At 49.9% G+C, this 13,925-nt stretch overlaps 1 protein-coding gene across 2 annotated transcripts in view; it reads left to right on the top strand.

Annotated features, from left to right (window-relative positions):
• Positions 1-13,925, top strand: part of Pdzrn3 (PDZ domain containing ring finger 3) — a 199,310-nt gene that overhangs the window by 171,932 nt on the left and 13,453 nt on the right. For both annotated transcript variants that reach the window (XM_026392660.2, XM_077793432.1), the window contains exon 4: positions 12,827-13,074. In XM_026392660.2, coding sequence (XP_026248445.2) covers positions 12,827-13,074 — 248 coding nt within the window. The remainder of the gene's footprint in view (positions 1-12,826; positions 13,075-13,925) is intronic.

Below are 13,925 nucleotides of genomic sequence, written 5' to 3'. Positions count from 1 at the left end.
GTCACAGCAGTACCTCACATCTGCATGAGGCTCCCTTTTACCTGGTTGTGAGTGGCCTGTCACCACCAACTTACAAGCCACCGCCGCAGGCTTCCCCTTGGGCTCCCGGCTGCGTCTGAAGGCCTCTCCAGTGTTCCTGGGATCATTCCTTCTTTCGGCTTGCAGTTTTTTCTTTCCTTGGCAACTTTCTAAATCTAAGATTAGTAGTCCTGGGGGAGGTGTCTGGGGATCAACCAGCCACCGTCCCCATTCCCCCAGGGTTGAGGGACACCCAGAGGAGAAGGGAAAGTTCCAGTGGTCCGTTCTTGGTGTTGGAACTACACCACCCTCACACCAGGAATGGCTGCAGAGCGCAATGAACACGCGGGGCCTCGTGCACAGAACCTCAGAAGTATAGGTCTTGTTGTTGTTTCCATGGTAACCAAGGGCTAGAGGAGTTGAGTAACTTGTCTGGGGTCACACAGCTGCGTGAGTCAGGGTCTGGCCTCCCAGGGATTCTTCAGCAGCCAGCGTCTCCCTCCAGGGTTCCCAGCAAGGTGAGCTCCGGTCCACCTGCATTCTGGAGAGAAGGGGTCACAAATTAGATACGATCCTAGAGTAGAGGCTCCAGCGATAGGTGGCGAACAGCCGACGCATAACAAAGAGCTGAATGAGAGAGAGACTGCTTACCACCACCTCCCTTCTGGAGGAGAAGCCAAGTGAGGCGTCAGTGCTGAGTAGGAGAGGGATTCTGTTTGCAGGTCAGCCCAGTTGTCCCAGGCACAGCAAAGGAAACCCCCTTTCTGAAAGGGGTAGAAGTGGGTGGTTCTCATAGTGAGGTCTCTGAAGCACCAGGTGGACGAGGTGCCAGAGCATTCCTCGTACCTGAGGAGGGTCTGAGTGAGCTCTGTGCTTGGGAGCAGCTCTGAACACTGACCGGTGGTGTTGAACCTGCTGAGCAAGGCTGCGGAGAACTGGAGGGGAAAGCCAGCAGTTCTAGAGTAGATAGGGGTGGGCCACCGTGTGTGGACATCCTTGGGTAGCACTGGAGAACAGGGCTTCCAGAAGTAATAAGGTCAAGGCAGGTTTACAGTATGAAGAAGACACCCCTATTCAGGCATCTGCTCACCAGGTGCCTGAATACCTCCAATGTGCCCAGCAGGGACCCCTTGACCTTACTGCCGTGGTCACTGAACAAGGGGATGGTTCCTAAGGTGCTTAGGCTGCCAAGCAGGAGCTAGAACCCAGTTGTGGCAGCCATGCTGGGCTTCCCAACCCATTAGAGCCACGTGGCAACGCAAGGAGAGACATGTCACCCCCTCTCCTATGACATCTTGTAAGCGGAGAACACTTAGTTCCTGGGTGAGCCCAAGTGTGTCAGGTGCAGCTAGAGGATCCAACAGCACCTCTCACAGTGCTGTGTAGGTGGCGGAGTGTCACTCTATAAGTATACTTAAAGAAAGAAGGCATAGGAACGCAATCAAAATACAAAGCCCATAGAGTCCCGACGGAAAAACCCCAATGGAGAAAACGTGTTTTCCAATGATGAATTTAAAATGCATGTGTATTTAGACGTACATATTTCTGTGAACAAAAGAGCCATGTCACACCCTGACCCATTTGTACTCAGGACGATTACAGGGCCAGAAATGGCCCTTGTGCCCATTGACCTCACGTCAAAGTGAGACCAGTGGTAACAAAGAAAAGCCGAGAGAGCGCTAGCTTCAGAAGATGCTTTCAAATTTAACTAGGAAAAGCCCCAGAGCCACACTCCAGCAGGAGAAATGTGACTATTGCCTAAAGCAACCGCAGAGGCCTGTGCCACGGGATCCTTGCTTTGGCCACTAGCGATCCCGATGCTGCTTCTCCAACCCCCATGACACTTGGTGGAGAGCCACGTGCATCTCCACCCATGCTAACCACCCTGAAGCGTCAGAACTATAATTGCCACCCGTCATATGGCTCTGTCCTATGATAACTTTAAAAAAAAAACAACTGTATTCTTTTGTGAGCATCAGGTTTGGCATCTTCAAAATCATGGGCGCGTAACTCCCCCTCCCCAGTCTCCCACCCTCTAATTGCATTATCAAGTGTTCTGTTTGGTTCATTAATTCCTTCCCAGATGATTTCCTCCTGGTAGGTTTCTAGCAAATTCTGCCCATGTCTCATAAATCATCTTAGAAAATGCTGCAGGTCTTGCCGTCACAGGGATTGAGCCCACCCGCTAATTCCTGGGCCCAGTTGCATTCTCCTTTCCCAAAAGCCGCCCTCGTAGGTTCGTTATTAAAACTTAGACCACAGAGGAGGAGAGTGTTCAGGATGGGGCTTCTCCTGGGCCACACCCCCCCCAGAGCTCCTTCAAGGAGCATTTCACTGAATACACCCAAGATGACTTCGTCACCTAAACAGACTTCCTCCATAGAACCTCTGGGGCGGTGTCTGTCTCTTCTTTGTCCCCTGAGATCCAGGGAGGTGGCCTGAAGGACCCCTGGCCCTGCTACCTTGTAATAAAAGTGGGAATCAGAAGATGGAGTCTCCCTGAGGATTTAGGGTCCCATGTCCAAAACGTGACAGTGGAAATGTATTTTAAAAGGCAGGACGGCACTCAGGTGAGGGCTAACCTAAGGAATCCGGGAGGGTGGTCTCTGTGGTCATCTAGAGGAAAGCCCTGATTGACAGGGGAGGAGACAAAAGCCCAGAAGTGGGCCACGGGTTCCTTGGCAGGGTGTGTGTCCCCCCGTTACTGGCTGGAGGCATCCAGCACGTCTCACCTGATGCACATGGGCAGGAGCCTGTTCTTGACCCAGGCCCTCCAAACACGTCTTTCATTTACTTCTGCTTAGTAACATCTGTATTGTGGGACTTGTATGCACGTGCCAACTGTTCTCTGCAGCTAAAATATGAAATCACTCCACCATGCTTATTTTCCAGAATTTAATCATGAAAAGGTAAGGATCAATTATTCTAATGCAGTCATACTTTAAGAACCCTTCAGTGCCTGGGAAATCAAGAGGGCGAGTCATTTCGTTTCCTATTTTATAGGTGATAAATATCCTAGAATGTCACCATTATTCTTTCTGTGCCATTTGTAAACTACATTTATAAATCTTGGAGGAAGAAGTACAAACTTTACTTTTGATTCATAAGGTTCTAAATCTCCCACCGTAGCGCTCTCTCTCCAGTGTCAGCTGTTCCTATTCCTTTCCTGGATCCTTAAGAAAGCCAGTGGTTTCCAGAGTCTGCAGCCATTTCTCAGAGTGGCCATTAGGTGACTGTCCAGTTCAGTGTAGACAGCTTGGAATTTACATATTGCACTGGTAAAAGTTGCCTCTGGTTTGCAAGGAAAGGTCTCGGCAAACAGAATGTTCCAGCAATGCTGTATTGTCTAGAGACATCTGGGACTGCTACTAAATATAAGCCGTCCTCAAGGGACACTCGGGTATTGCAGGTGAAGCTAGGCCTGAAGTGTTATTCCTAGTTAGAAATAGATCTCAATGCAGCAGAAAGGTGAATATTTTCTCCTGTAGCCTTAACTTCCCAAGTTGAGCGACTGTTTGCAATACTGCATTTTGTCAAGGTTCAGGACAACCACAAAAGTGAGTGTGTGTGCTTTAATTTTGTGTGTCAACAAGATAAGGAAAGAAATGGTATCTCCCCCTGCCGCCAGCATCACTCTCCAAAATGATGGTGTGACTCCAACTCGGTAGCCTAATATGTGCATCAGTCACCACAAGAAAGCCTGAGTCATAAGGAGTCGTCTGTAACCTTGTTCTTCTTGGGGACAAGTGGCTGGGGAGAACATGTTGCAAATGTTGACCATTACTACCGCACTGTCCACATCCATTAAAGGTCAAACCTAGGAACAGAGGGAGTTTGCAGCAGGTGTGGTTTGGACTTTTTTCCACAATATGACTCTGACTCTAACACAACCATAATGTGGGACCGTTCATGTGAAGAACTGAGAGCTTTAGGATGAGTGGGTGGCGTTTCCCCAATAGGTGTGGGGAGTACGTGTCCGGTTTTTGCAAAAGGTGTTGAGATACGAGATTCTGTGATTTTTCTAACCAGGCAGCAGAATCTACCAGTGTTTTTATCCTCCTCAGGGGCAGAGGTGTGTGATTTAGAGACTTATTCTGGGACCCTGGGCTTCCTAAGTCTTGGATTGGTGCAAGAATAGTGAGTGGGGGACATGCCTGGGAAGCTGTGACCACAGCTCAGAGCATGGTGGGAGCAGGGGACATTCCCCGGCAGCCTGGGACCTATGTCGGTCCTCCTCATCCCAGTCTTTGAAACCTAGCATTCGGGATTCAATACCTCCCCTGGTATTTCAGCCTAACAAGCTGAATTTGGACTGAAGAGACCAAGTTCAAGCTCTGTAGACGACTGTTAAATTGTTAATAACCCTGAAGCAAGGACCTTGCCCTCCAAGTCTCAGCCTCCCCATTGAAAACCGAGTATCTCGGCTCTGAGGCTCCAATTCCTCCACCTCTCGCACCCCTGTGGGTCCACAACAGGGGATCCCCCGTCCTCCGGTCTATTCCTCACACGGTGGCCAGCATCATGTGGCTAAAACGGTACAGACCTGCAGGTGTGTGCTGGGTCCTGCCAGTCATCCCCTAGCCTCGCAAATCATCCCAAAGTCATTGTGAGGGGGGTGTGTGTGCTGAAAACCTAAAAGCTACTCTCTTGGCCAATTTCTAACCTGAAATATAATTCTATTCACTGCAGATAAAGTTTGGGGGGAAAAAAGGGAAGGTAACCCTCTGAGATGCTGATTATGCTAATTTTCTTGACTGTACTAATCGCGCTGCTCAGCACACAGTCGTCCTCAACAATTATTCAGTAATTAAATGAACGAGTAACTGTGTGTAAGTGGGGTGCTTAATGCTTAGAAAATGCTCGGAAGTGTTTGCCAACATGATTCATTCAAAACAACAAAATGTAGGATTCTTGATAATCCAGTCCCTTCTGGTGGCTAGGGAAGTTTCAAATTCTAGCCCTGCTTTTTCAGTTTATGGCTGTCATGGAACTTTTTCAAATGCTGTTTAAGAAACCAGAGATGGGCCTGGCCCATGGTAGCAAACGCTCCTCATCCCAGCAGCTCAGGAGGCTGAGGCAGGAGGATCCCAAGTTCGAAGCCAGCCTCCTCAAAAGTGAGGCCCCGCCTCTAAGTAAGCCCCAAAAAAAGAAATTGGAGATGTTAGAAAAGATCTGTCATAATTCATTTAGAATGCTGATTATAGACAAGCCAAGCAGCGATGACTCTTAAAGGAAAAAAAAAGCTTGTTCTTTTAGACTGAGCTGGGTTGCCAGTGAATGCTGAGACCCTGGTGTAAGACTTCCTCTCTTTAGTTCAAGGATGCCCGTGGCTCTAATGTGAGTGGTACTGCTTGGCCTGTCTGACATGAGTTCCAACCTGGGTCATCCATATCATCGTTTTGTTTCTTTGGGTAAAAAATAAAGATGTAAAACCTCCATGGAGAATACACAAAAATTTTGAGGTGCAGATCCCTAAAAGTCAGCAAGTTTCACTTGCTGTGAAATAGCTTGGACCTGGGGTGTAAGTTGCTCTTTGTCTTAACAAGATAATGACAGTTCCTAAGACGGTGCATCCAGTAAGCATTTTTCACAAGTTGCTTTTGTCCCAATGGTACTCTTGTGCCCCCCAGCATCAGCAGGATGTTTGCAAGACAAACGCGCACCAGCAGTTGGAGGAGCAGATACTTAGCAAGAAACTGACCAAGACCTCAGCTAGCCATCTATTCCCCTTCCCTGTGCTGAGGCAGGAAGGGCAGGTTCTCTGCTCTTCCTTTTGAAGGGGATGCTGCTGTCACAGCGAGGACTAGAAAGGGTTCCAGGCTGGGCCAACCAGGTGTCTGGCAAAGCCCCCACGTCCACACCCGGGCATGTGCAAGCAGTGCCTGCTAGAGATTCCTGACCCAGAGCATCTGTGCTTCCCCTGGCCCCACCTCTCCCTATTGCTCGTTGGGGTGCCCTGGGGACACCTCCCGCTGTTTGGGGATCAGGGCAAGTTGCTCAGTGGTTAGAACCTGTACTCTGTAGTGGAATAGCCCTGGGCCCAAACCATCTCAACTTTCAGACTGTATGACATTTGGGAAACAGTTTGGGGTCTTGTTTCCTTGTCTAAGAAGCAGAGGCAAAACCACCTAGCACACATGGGGGAGCCGAGCACCGACACCCAGCAAGTGGAGTTGAGAACGTCACCTCCCAAGGTGGGCCCCAGGAGAGGCCTCCTCCCTTGCACAGATGTGATCATCTGTTTCCATTGGGGCTCTGATGTGGTTTATCTGGAATGTGATTTTTAGGAGCTCAATAGAGGGTAATAATTCCTACAAGTGACACTGTACAGGGAATGTCTTCTTGTCTTTGGTACCAGGGATTGAACTCAGGGTCACTGAGCCACAGCCTCATTTAACTTACTGAGGCTGGCTTTGAACTCGCGGTCCTCCCAAGCTGCTGGGATTACAGGGGTGCACCACCATGCCCGGCTGTCCTGGTCTCTTTACAGGGACTCTTGTCACCCTGTCTTCAGATGAGGTACATCAGAGGCTGAGTACCTCATCCAAGTGTTAAGTCCCACAGCTGGCTGTGGGCACTTTGATTATATCACTGAGTTGTGACCTAGAGGTACAGACTTGAGTGACCATGTTCGGTAGCGGTCATTGAGGCACACAGAGCAACTTATGCAAATGGCACAGCGAAAACTCAACCCCCTGCCTAAGCCCTAGGTCACTAGCTTCTGTTACGGGACATGAGCAGAGCCCAGTTAGTTCCCGTCAACCTGGGGAGTTGGTTCGTGCCATTACCCACTCGACAGATCAGTAAGCTGAGGGCCCCGGGGTGAGCCCTCTGCTCAGGACAACACAGTTCCCGAGTGATTAAGCAGCCACCTAAGCCCAGGCCAGCAGACCCCAGAGCCACAGCTGACCACCTTGAGAGTGAGTCTTGTCGGTGGGCAGCACATGCTCCTGGGCATTCTCATCCCTTAGGACCCTCCCCTGATTTTGAAACTGGAATCAGTGTGGTGACACAAAATGTAAGTCATGACCCACCCTTGCCGTTCGTCAAACTCTGCGTGACCACGAGGCTGTGGCTGGAGCGTCTTCCTCCACATCTTTCCCTCTAATGATCAGAGGCCGAGGGGGTGGAGTTCATTTTAGAGTTTATCCCAGATCTGTGACCCATAGGAAATGACACACACACCTCATCACCTCTCCCTCCGAGTGTGGCTGCAGGTGACACTGCCCGTGTTTCTCTTTCTGTCTCTACAATGGGACAGACCTTCCACCTGCCCCGTGGGGACTGAGTCAACGTGAGCACAGTGTGTGGAAGAGAGTCAGGCTCCGGGGGGAGCCAGCCGAGTACTGCAGCCCTGGGCTAGACCAGGTGAGCAGTGGCCACAGGGCCTGGGGTCTCCAGCCCTTCTGGTGTGGCACTGAGGTAGGTGAGCCCTCCACATGGCCAGACACCAACCATTCTGGGCTCCCCTTTCACAGGTGACGCCAACCGTGGGGGCCTCTTTTCTCTCTCCTGGGGCATCAGGGGAGGTTTCTTCACCTGAAGCAGACCACCTTGTCACCTGTGGGACAGAACCCAGGGACCGGGCAGAGCCACCTTGCTCTTTGCACATGCTCCAAAACCTTTCTGGATCTCATTTTTCCTTCTTTCTGCAAAGCAGAGGATCCTTTAGACAGATCCGTTTCTCACTAAGATCAACACTGCCTCTCATAATTTCTTATCGGCGCAGACAGTCAAGTCCCAGAGAAGAACGGGGAGGGGGAATCGGACGGTACCTTGTTGCCGCGGTCGCAGTGCTGGGTTTCCTAGAATGGGTCAAGTTGCCGCTTTAAAGTATCCGGACAGTGTAGAGCCTTGTGTCTTTCTTTCAAGCGTCCCGGTGCAAACAGACTAGTGGACACGTGAGTGCCGTCACTTAAGATGAGACTTGGGGTGTGGGTGGGAGACTCATACTTGTCTTGAAAAATTAACATATATGTGTGGGGGGTGTTTTAGTCTGTTTCTTTAAGAGGTTCATAGGATGTACAGCCTGTATTTAGAAGAAGGTAAAGGTTTTTAAAATGTGAGACACTTAAGCTAGACACAAGGAAGACCCAACTAAGATGAAAATTACTAAGGCTACAACTTCACCTGTACAGGATTCTGGGAACGGATTCAGGAGGGATCGTGTAGTCATGGAAACGCACCAGGATGCATTTAGAAGTTCCCATGGACTCCACAGAGATCCCTACTAGGGCCCAAAGCCACCCATACAGATCCAAGTTTTCACTACAGAGGACTTGAGATCTGTGACAGGGTGGGCTATTCACAAAGGGAAGTACTGTCCACAGGCACACAGTATTGGAATCACGTTTGTCAAGACGCATTCTCTGACTACCATGATGCCTAGATTATCGATAAGCTGCCTTCCTCCATCGGGCTCTATAAAGCAGCCCATAAAATTGAAATAAATTAAACAGAAGTTTCCGGGATCAAAAAAGTACTTTTTTATCCACCTAAATCACAGCTGGAAACTGTAGTTTATGATAATAGATTCTACCAGAAACAATGGACCATTGTGTAAGTTTTAATTAGTTTGAAAATATAGGTGTGATGTTTTACAGGATGAAACCACTGCCCCTGTATTTAATTAAATGATCCCTATAAAAGTAGGGCTTCTAGCCCAGGGCACGATTTACAGTGGGCCGAATTGAGAACTGCATTAGCATTTTACACTGGGTCATTTGAACATGTTGTAGCACTAGAGGGGATGGCGATGTGCTGATCCCCAGAATAGCTAACATCTATAAATAGCTGCGTGTTTTCTAAGCTGAAGACAGGTTGGTTTTAAATACCTCGAACTGCTTACGATGAGGCCATACAGAATATGGGGCCCCGGGGTGTTGAAAGGTGTCACTGCCTTAGAGTAGCAACCAGTGGAATTTCAGGGGGACAGTGAACCTCTTTCTGGGCCATTGGACCAGCAAGTCTCCCTGCAGGTGCCATCTCAGGGCAGCCTGGCCACCTCAGCCAAGTCAAATTCCTCCTCCTGCCAAGAGCAGTGGCTCCAGGAAGGAACCAGACCCTCCGCTACTGTCTTGTCACAGGAGTGCTCCCACCCGGGCCCCTCCTGAAGGCTCCTTAGTGTCAGGTTCCATTTGCAACAGTGTAGCTTTGAGACTCACTGATTAGATTCACACCATAATTGCACCTCCGTCCTGGGGGGATGAGCCATAGGTGAATAACTTAGGCATTTAATTTATAATAAAGTTTGCAATCAGCATTTCTTGTTCCCAAACATTCCATTTACTTGGTTTTAGAGTGGCATAAACGGTTTTAAAGGCAATCTGCTCAATTGGGCGAGTTAATGATATTTAATTTGACCGGGGCCAAACGTTACCATTCGCACCTCCCATCTCTAACCACAGCCATCATCAGCACCGCTGTTCCGTGTAATGTAGATGCGATGCTAATCCGGAGAATAAAGGCTGTCATTCTCGGTTGACTGCAGCACGCACTGGAGCCATCACCTTGCCGAGACTCACGGTGATGGGATTTCCAGGATGACAGTGTAATAAGTGTTATGTGCACAAGGTAATTCAAAACAAATTTGGCTGCAAAAATGGATCGTCTAGGGTAGTAAACACCCGCCTCGTCACGTCGTCTTAAGAGAATGTAATGATCCCTAAAATACCTTGTCAAGAATCCTGCCTGGCAGGGGTCAAGTCCTGTAAAATTTATCTGTTGCGAGCCCCACTCCTCATCCCCAAGAATCCCAAGTCTAGGTCAGAAATATTCATGTCTATAGGAGGGCCAGGAGGTTGAAGCCTCACAGCACACGCGTGACTCTTCACCCACCCCCAAGCAGGCTCAAGTGTGCGGCTTTCTTTTTGGAAGGTACAGGCGCTCCCTTAGCACTGAGAATGCATTTTTATTATTGCCACATTAGGCAATCTGAGTAAACAGTAAAATTGCGCTGAGCTCTTAAGAAAGGAGCACCTTTGAATGATGGAAAACTAACACTGGACTGCTAGAATTATTCCCTAGGGGTTCTGACAGTCTTGCCTTTCCAGGGGAACCCAGCCATAAGCAATGGTGACATTCTGCCCCACTAATGATGCCAAAAGGTCCACAAAAACACATTTTTAGGTCACCCTCTGGGGCTGCAATGGGTATTCCTCCACATCCAGCTGCAGACAGGAGGAGCCTTCAGTCACTGGGTAAACCAACACCCAGTCTCCTCCCGGCGCCATTTAAATAGCCCCTCAGTGTGGTAGCACAGGGTTATGAAGTTCACTTAATGAACTCTAGTTGCCAAAGTTGTGAGCCAAGTGAACCAGCGCCTCTAATGAGAAAAGCCGTCTCCCTAGAGTAGAGTATTTTTCAATTGGCCCTAAAGACATACTCATGCCTCATCTTACACTGTCCCTCTGTGATATTTCATCTGTTAGGGTGTTTTGGATTGTGGGTTATTCAAATCCCAGTCACATGGCTTGAAGCGTGTGCACGGCCGGGTCCAGTGTGATGAGTGTGTAAGACAGAAGCTTCAAGCGCACACAGTGGTATTGCCAGAGCCCCGAATCTCAGAGTATCAGCATGGCCTCTGACGCTGTTCCCAAGGTGCTGCACAAGTCTAAGGAACACATGCAGACCTATAATCCAGAGAGAGGCCACCCCGTTCCAATGTAACCACTGGACAAAACCTCAAGCTCCCTGGCAGCTGCCCTTCTCCTCTCAGCCCATTACTTTACAAGCTCATATCTAAGTCCATCATTAAGCAGAGGGTGACAGCTGTCTTGGCAAAAAGCACGGAGGGAAGGTTGTGGGCGGACCACGCAGCTGACCAGCATCTGTCAGAATCAGGCGGGTCAGAGGGCGACTCCCGGGTCCAACTGCCCTCCTGTATCTTAGCTCTGACTTTCTTGAAGACGGGAAGTTGAGGAAGATGCTGGGCTTAGGAAGAAAATCTCAGATCTGGGAAAAAGGCTGAGTGGTCCTGTGTAAATAGGGAATGGACAGGTTCTACACTCAGAAATCCTAATGTCCAACGTGACCACAAGTAAACCACCTTGGGTAAGAGGGTGGCACACTGGCCACGTCTCCTACTTGTGCCATTAACTAGCAACTGCTTTTAGAATATTGTATTCTAATTCTGAAATCCCAAACATTCGAGTCATAGTGCTCGAAAAGCCTGGGATCTGAGAGCATTTGGGAGGTTGGGTCACTTTCATGGGGGACGCTCCGCCAGGGAAGGGTTAAGCAACTACTGCAAAATCCAGAAAAATACTCAACCCTTGTGCATTTCTGGTCCTGGCATCTTGATAAAGGACACTGGACTCACACATCAGTGGCAGGATCAAGCTGGCCGCTCCCGTCCTGCCTGGTTTTTAAGTGGGATGGTGCGGCTCCTGCTTTATTTACCGGGACTGTTGATTCCTAGAGTTGTCCTTCTGCATAAATAGACTGGGTCCCAGCCTTTCCCAACCTCCACGGGCGTGATTCATTTGGAATTCATTCCGGGCAACAAATCAGACATCTCTTCCTCCACTCAGTAGTTTTTACAAAGCGCTCCGCCCCGGGACTTGTTCCATAGTGTCAGAGCAAAAGGGTTTAGAAGACGCAGCAGCCCCCAACCCGTGCCCACCCCAGAGCTGACAGCGACAAGCCCAGGGGGCCATCGTCCTTTGGCCATTCGTAAAGAATGAGCTGTTAACCTAAGAGTCCAACTCGGGAAAGCCCATGAAAAGCAGTAGAATGAGTCAGCATCCTTCTCCAGAGGGTCTCAGGTACCTGTGAGCTGCCATTTGTACACACTTCATCCTTAATTTTACACAAAGCCAATCAGCTGACTGAAGAAAAATATTTTGGGCCTCATGTTTCCCATAATCCAATCATAAGGGGTCACCAGATTACCTGCACAAAACGTTACAACCTGAACATGAGTCCTTGGTTTTATGGGGAAGAGAGGGGAGGAATTAAAGAGGGGGACTTTGTGGTGCTTGGAATGACATTTCTAGAAATAAAATTCTGCTTTCATCTTGCATGAGCTGCTCTACGGGAACCACTGCGTCGACTCCGTATTGATGGTGGCTTGGGGAGCATCCTGAGCGCCTCTGGCCCACCTTGCCCTAGTCACTTACTGGGGAGAAGGAGGTGAATGCTAGGTACTACCAGTCTCGTGGACAGTGAGAAGTGTTGAGGGTCATCAGTAGACAGTAGGCGCTCAGTAAGTACAAGCACTGGGCCACAGCATTGGTGAAGGTGGGAGACAAAGCTACACCTCCTTCCGTGGTGCCTGTGTGGCTCCCCTCCGTGGTCAGTTGCTGTGCCCACTGATGGCCGGTGCTGTCCTTCAGTCAATATTTTCAGTGGGCTTTTGAAGGAAAGCGAAAGACTGAAAGGTACAGGGCAGCGCGCAGTCACATCCTTCAGAGGAAGCTCTCATCCCCCCACACAACTAGACACATGCCCAGTGCCGAAGCCTTGCGTCGTAATTAATTTCTAGTTAGCTATTATTGCCTGATAAAGTCTGGGAGCCTCGGGCTGGTCTTTTCTTTGCCAGGCAAGATTAGCAAGCGATGAAATTGCATTAAAAGCCATTCCAGGGGGAGGCCGGGACTCTCCTGCTGTGAGATTTATTATTTAGTGCCAGATCTGTAGACCTCTGCTGTCACCCCCTTCCCACCAGACATTCTGTGGGAGTGCTCTGACCCCTAACACGTGGCCCTCCTCTTGGGCTACTCACACCCAAAAGCACTCTGGCCAGGGACTCGTCTTTCCGGTTTCTGCTCTACTCTAACCCTGCTCCACCCTCAACGTTTCTCAACAGGTCAACGGCAAAGATTTATCCAGAGCAACTCATGACCAGGCGGTGGAGGCCTTTAAGACAGCCAAAGAGCCCATCGTGGTCCAGGTATTGAGAAGGACGCCCCGGACCAAGATGTTCACTCCTCCAGCGGAGGCCCAGCTGGTGGACGCTGGCACGCAGACCGACATCACCTTCGAGCACATCATGGCCTTGACGAAGATGTCCTCTCCCAGCCCACCCGTCCTGGACCCCTACCTTCTGCCAGAGGAGTAAGTAGCCCTACTGTGACCAGCTTGTCCCATAGGGAAGATGAGAACATTCCTCCTGGTTGCTCACAGGTGACTATCGTCTATAGAGGCCGTGAACCAAATCCTGCTCAAAACCGCTCTGACATATTGATGACTTTATTATGAGCCCAGAGTGGAGTTGTTCAAATTATATTCCAAGAATGACATCACTTACAAAGGTTGTGAAAGTTGTTTTGGGAGTAAAACTTAAGTCACCGCACATGGTAATTTGAAGATTGTGCAGTCGCTACTTCGGGGAACATTCAGTACACAAGAGTCCTGGGGTGATGCTGTCTGCACCCGTGGCCCCCCTCAGGCAGCCGGGACTCTCCCCTCAGTGAACAGAGTTCAGAACCTTCGCATCAGATAAACCTGATGCTCAGACTAGTGCCTGACCCTGGACCTCATCTTGCCTGTACTGACAGAGATTGACACCGTTTTCCTCCCGATAACCAACCGGGGGAGGCCCTGGCATAGGGGTTAGCGCTCAGGAAAGGGTGGCAGGGATCGTGCCCGCAGGAAGGACGTCAAACATTCAGGAAAAGGTGAGGAGCAGGAAATTCCCCAGTCCCACCCGCGGCTGTGAAGGGAGCAGCCCCAGCTCAGTCCACCCTGACTCAACACCAGCTTGGTGCGTTGTTTTGAGAGGTCTGTTCTCCTCTGTGGGGAAACCTGGGTGCTTCCTGGTGGGCTTCTATTAGTAACTCTGCAGCCCCACCAAAGCACCTTCCCCTGCAGCTGACAGCACGAGAGGCAGGGCCTCACCTGCCACTTTCCTTTCCCACCACAGTCCCTGCTACACAGGGCCAGTGAGCCCCAGCCCATTGTGGACA

The sequence above is a fragment of the Urocitellus parryii genome, chromosome 16, assembly GCF_045843805.1.
Source record: "Urocitellus parryii isolate mUroPar1 chromosome 16, mUroPar1.hap1, whole genome shotgun sequence".
In the NCBI taxonomy this organism is placed as follows: Eukaryota; Metazoa; Chordata; class Mammalia; order Rodentia; family Sciuridae; genus Urocitellus; species Urocitellus parryii.
The sequence above is the reverse complement of the archived record's forward strand: the minus strand, read 5'-3'. Positions and strand labels throughout refer to the sequence as shown.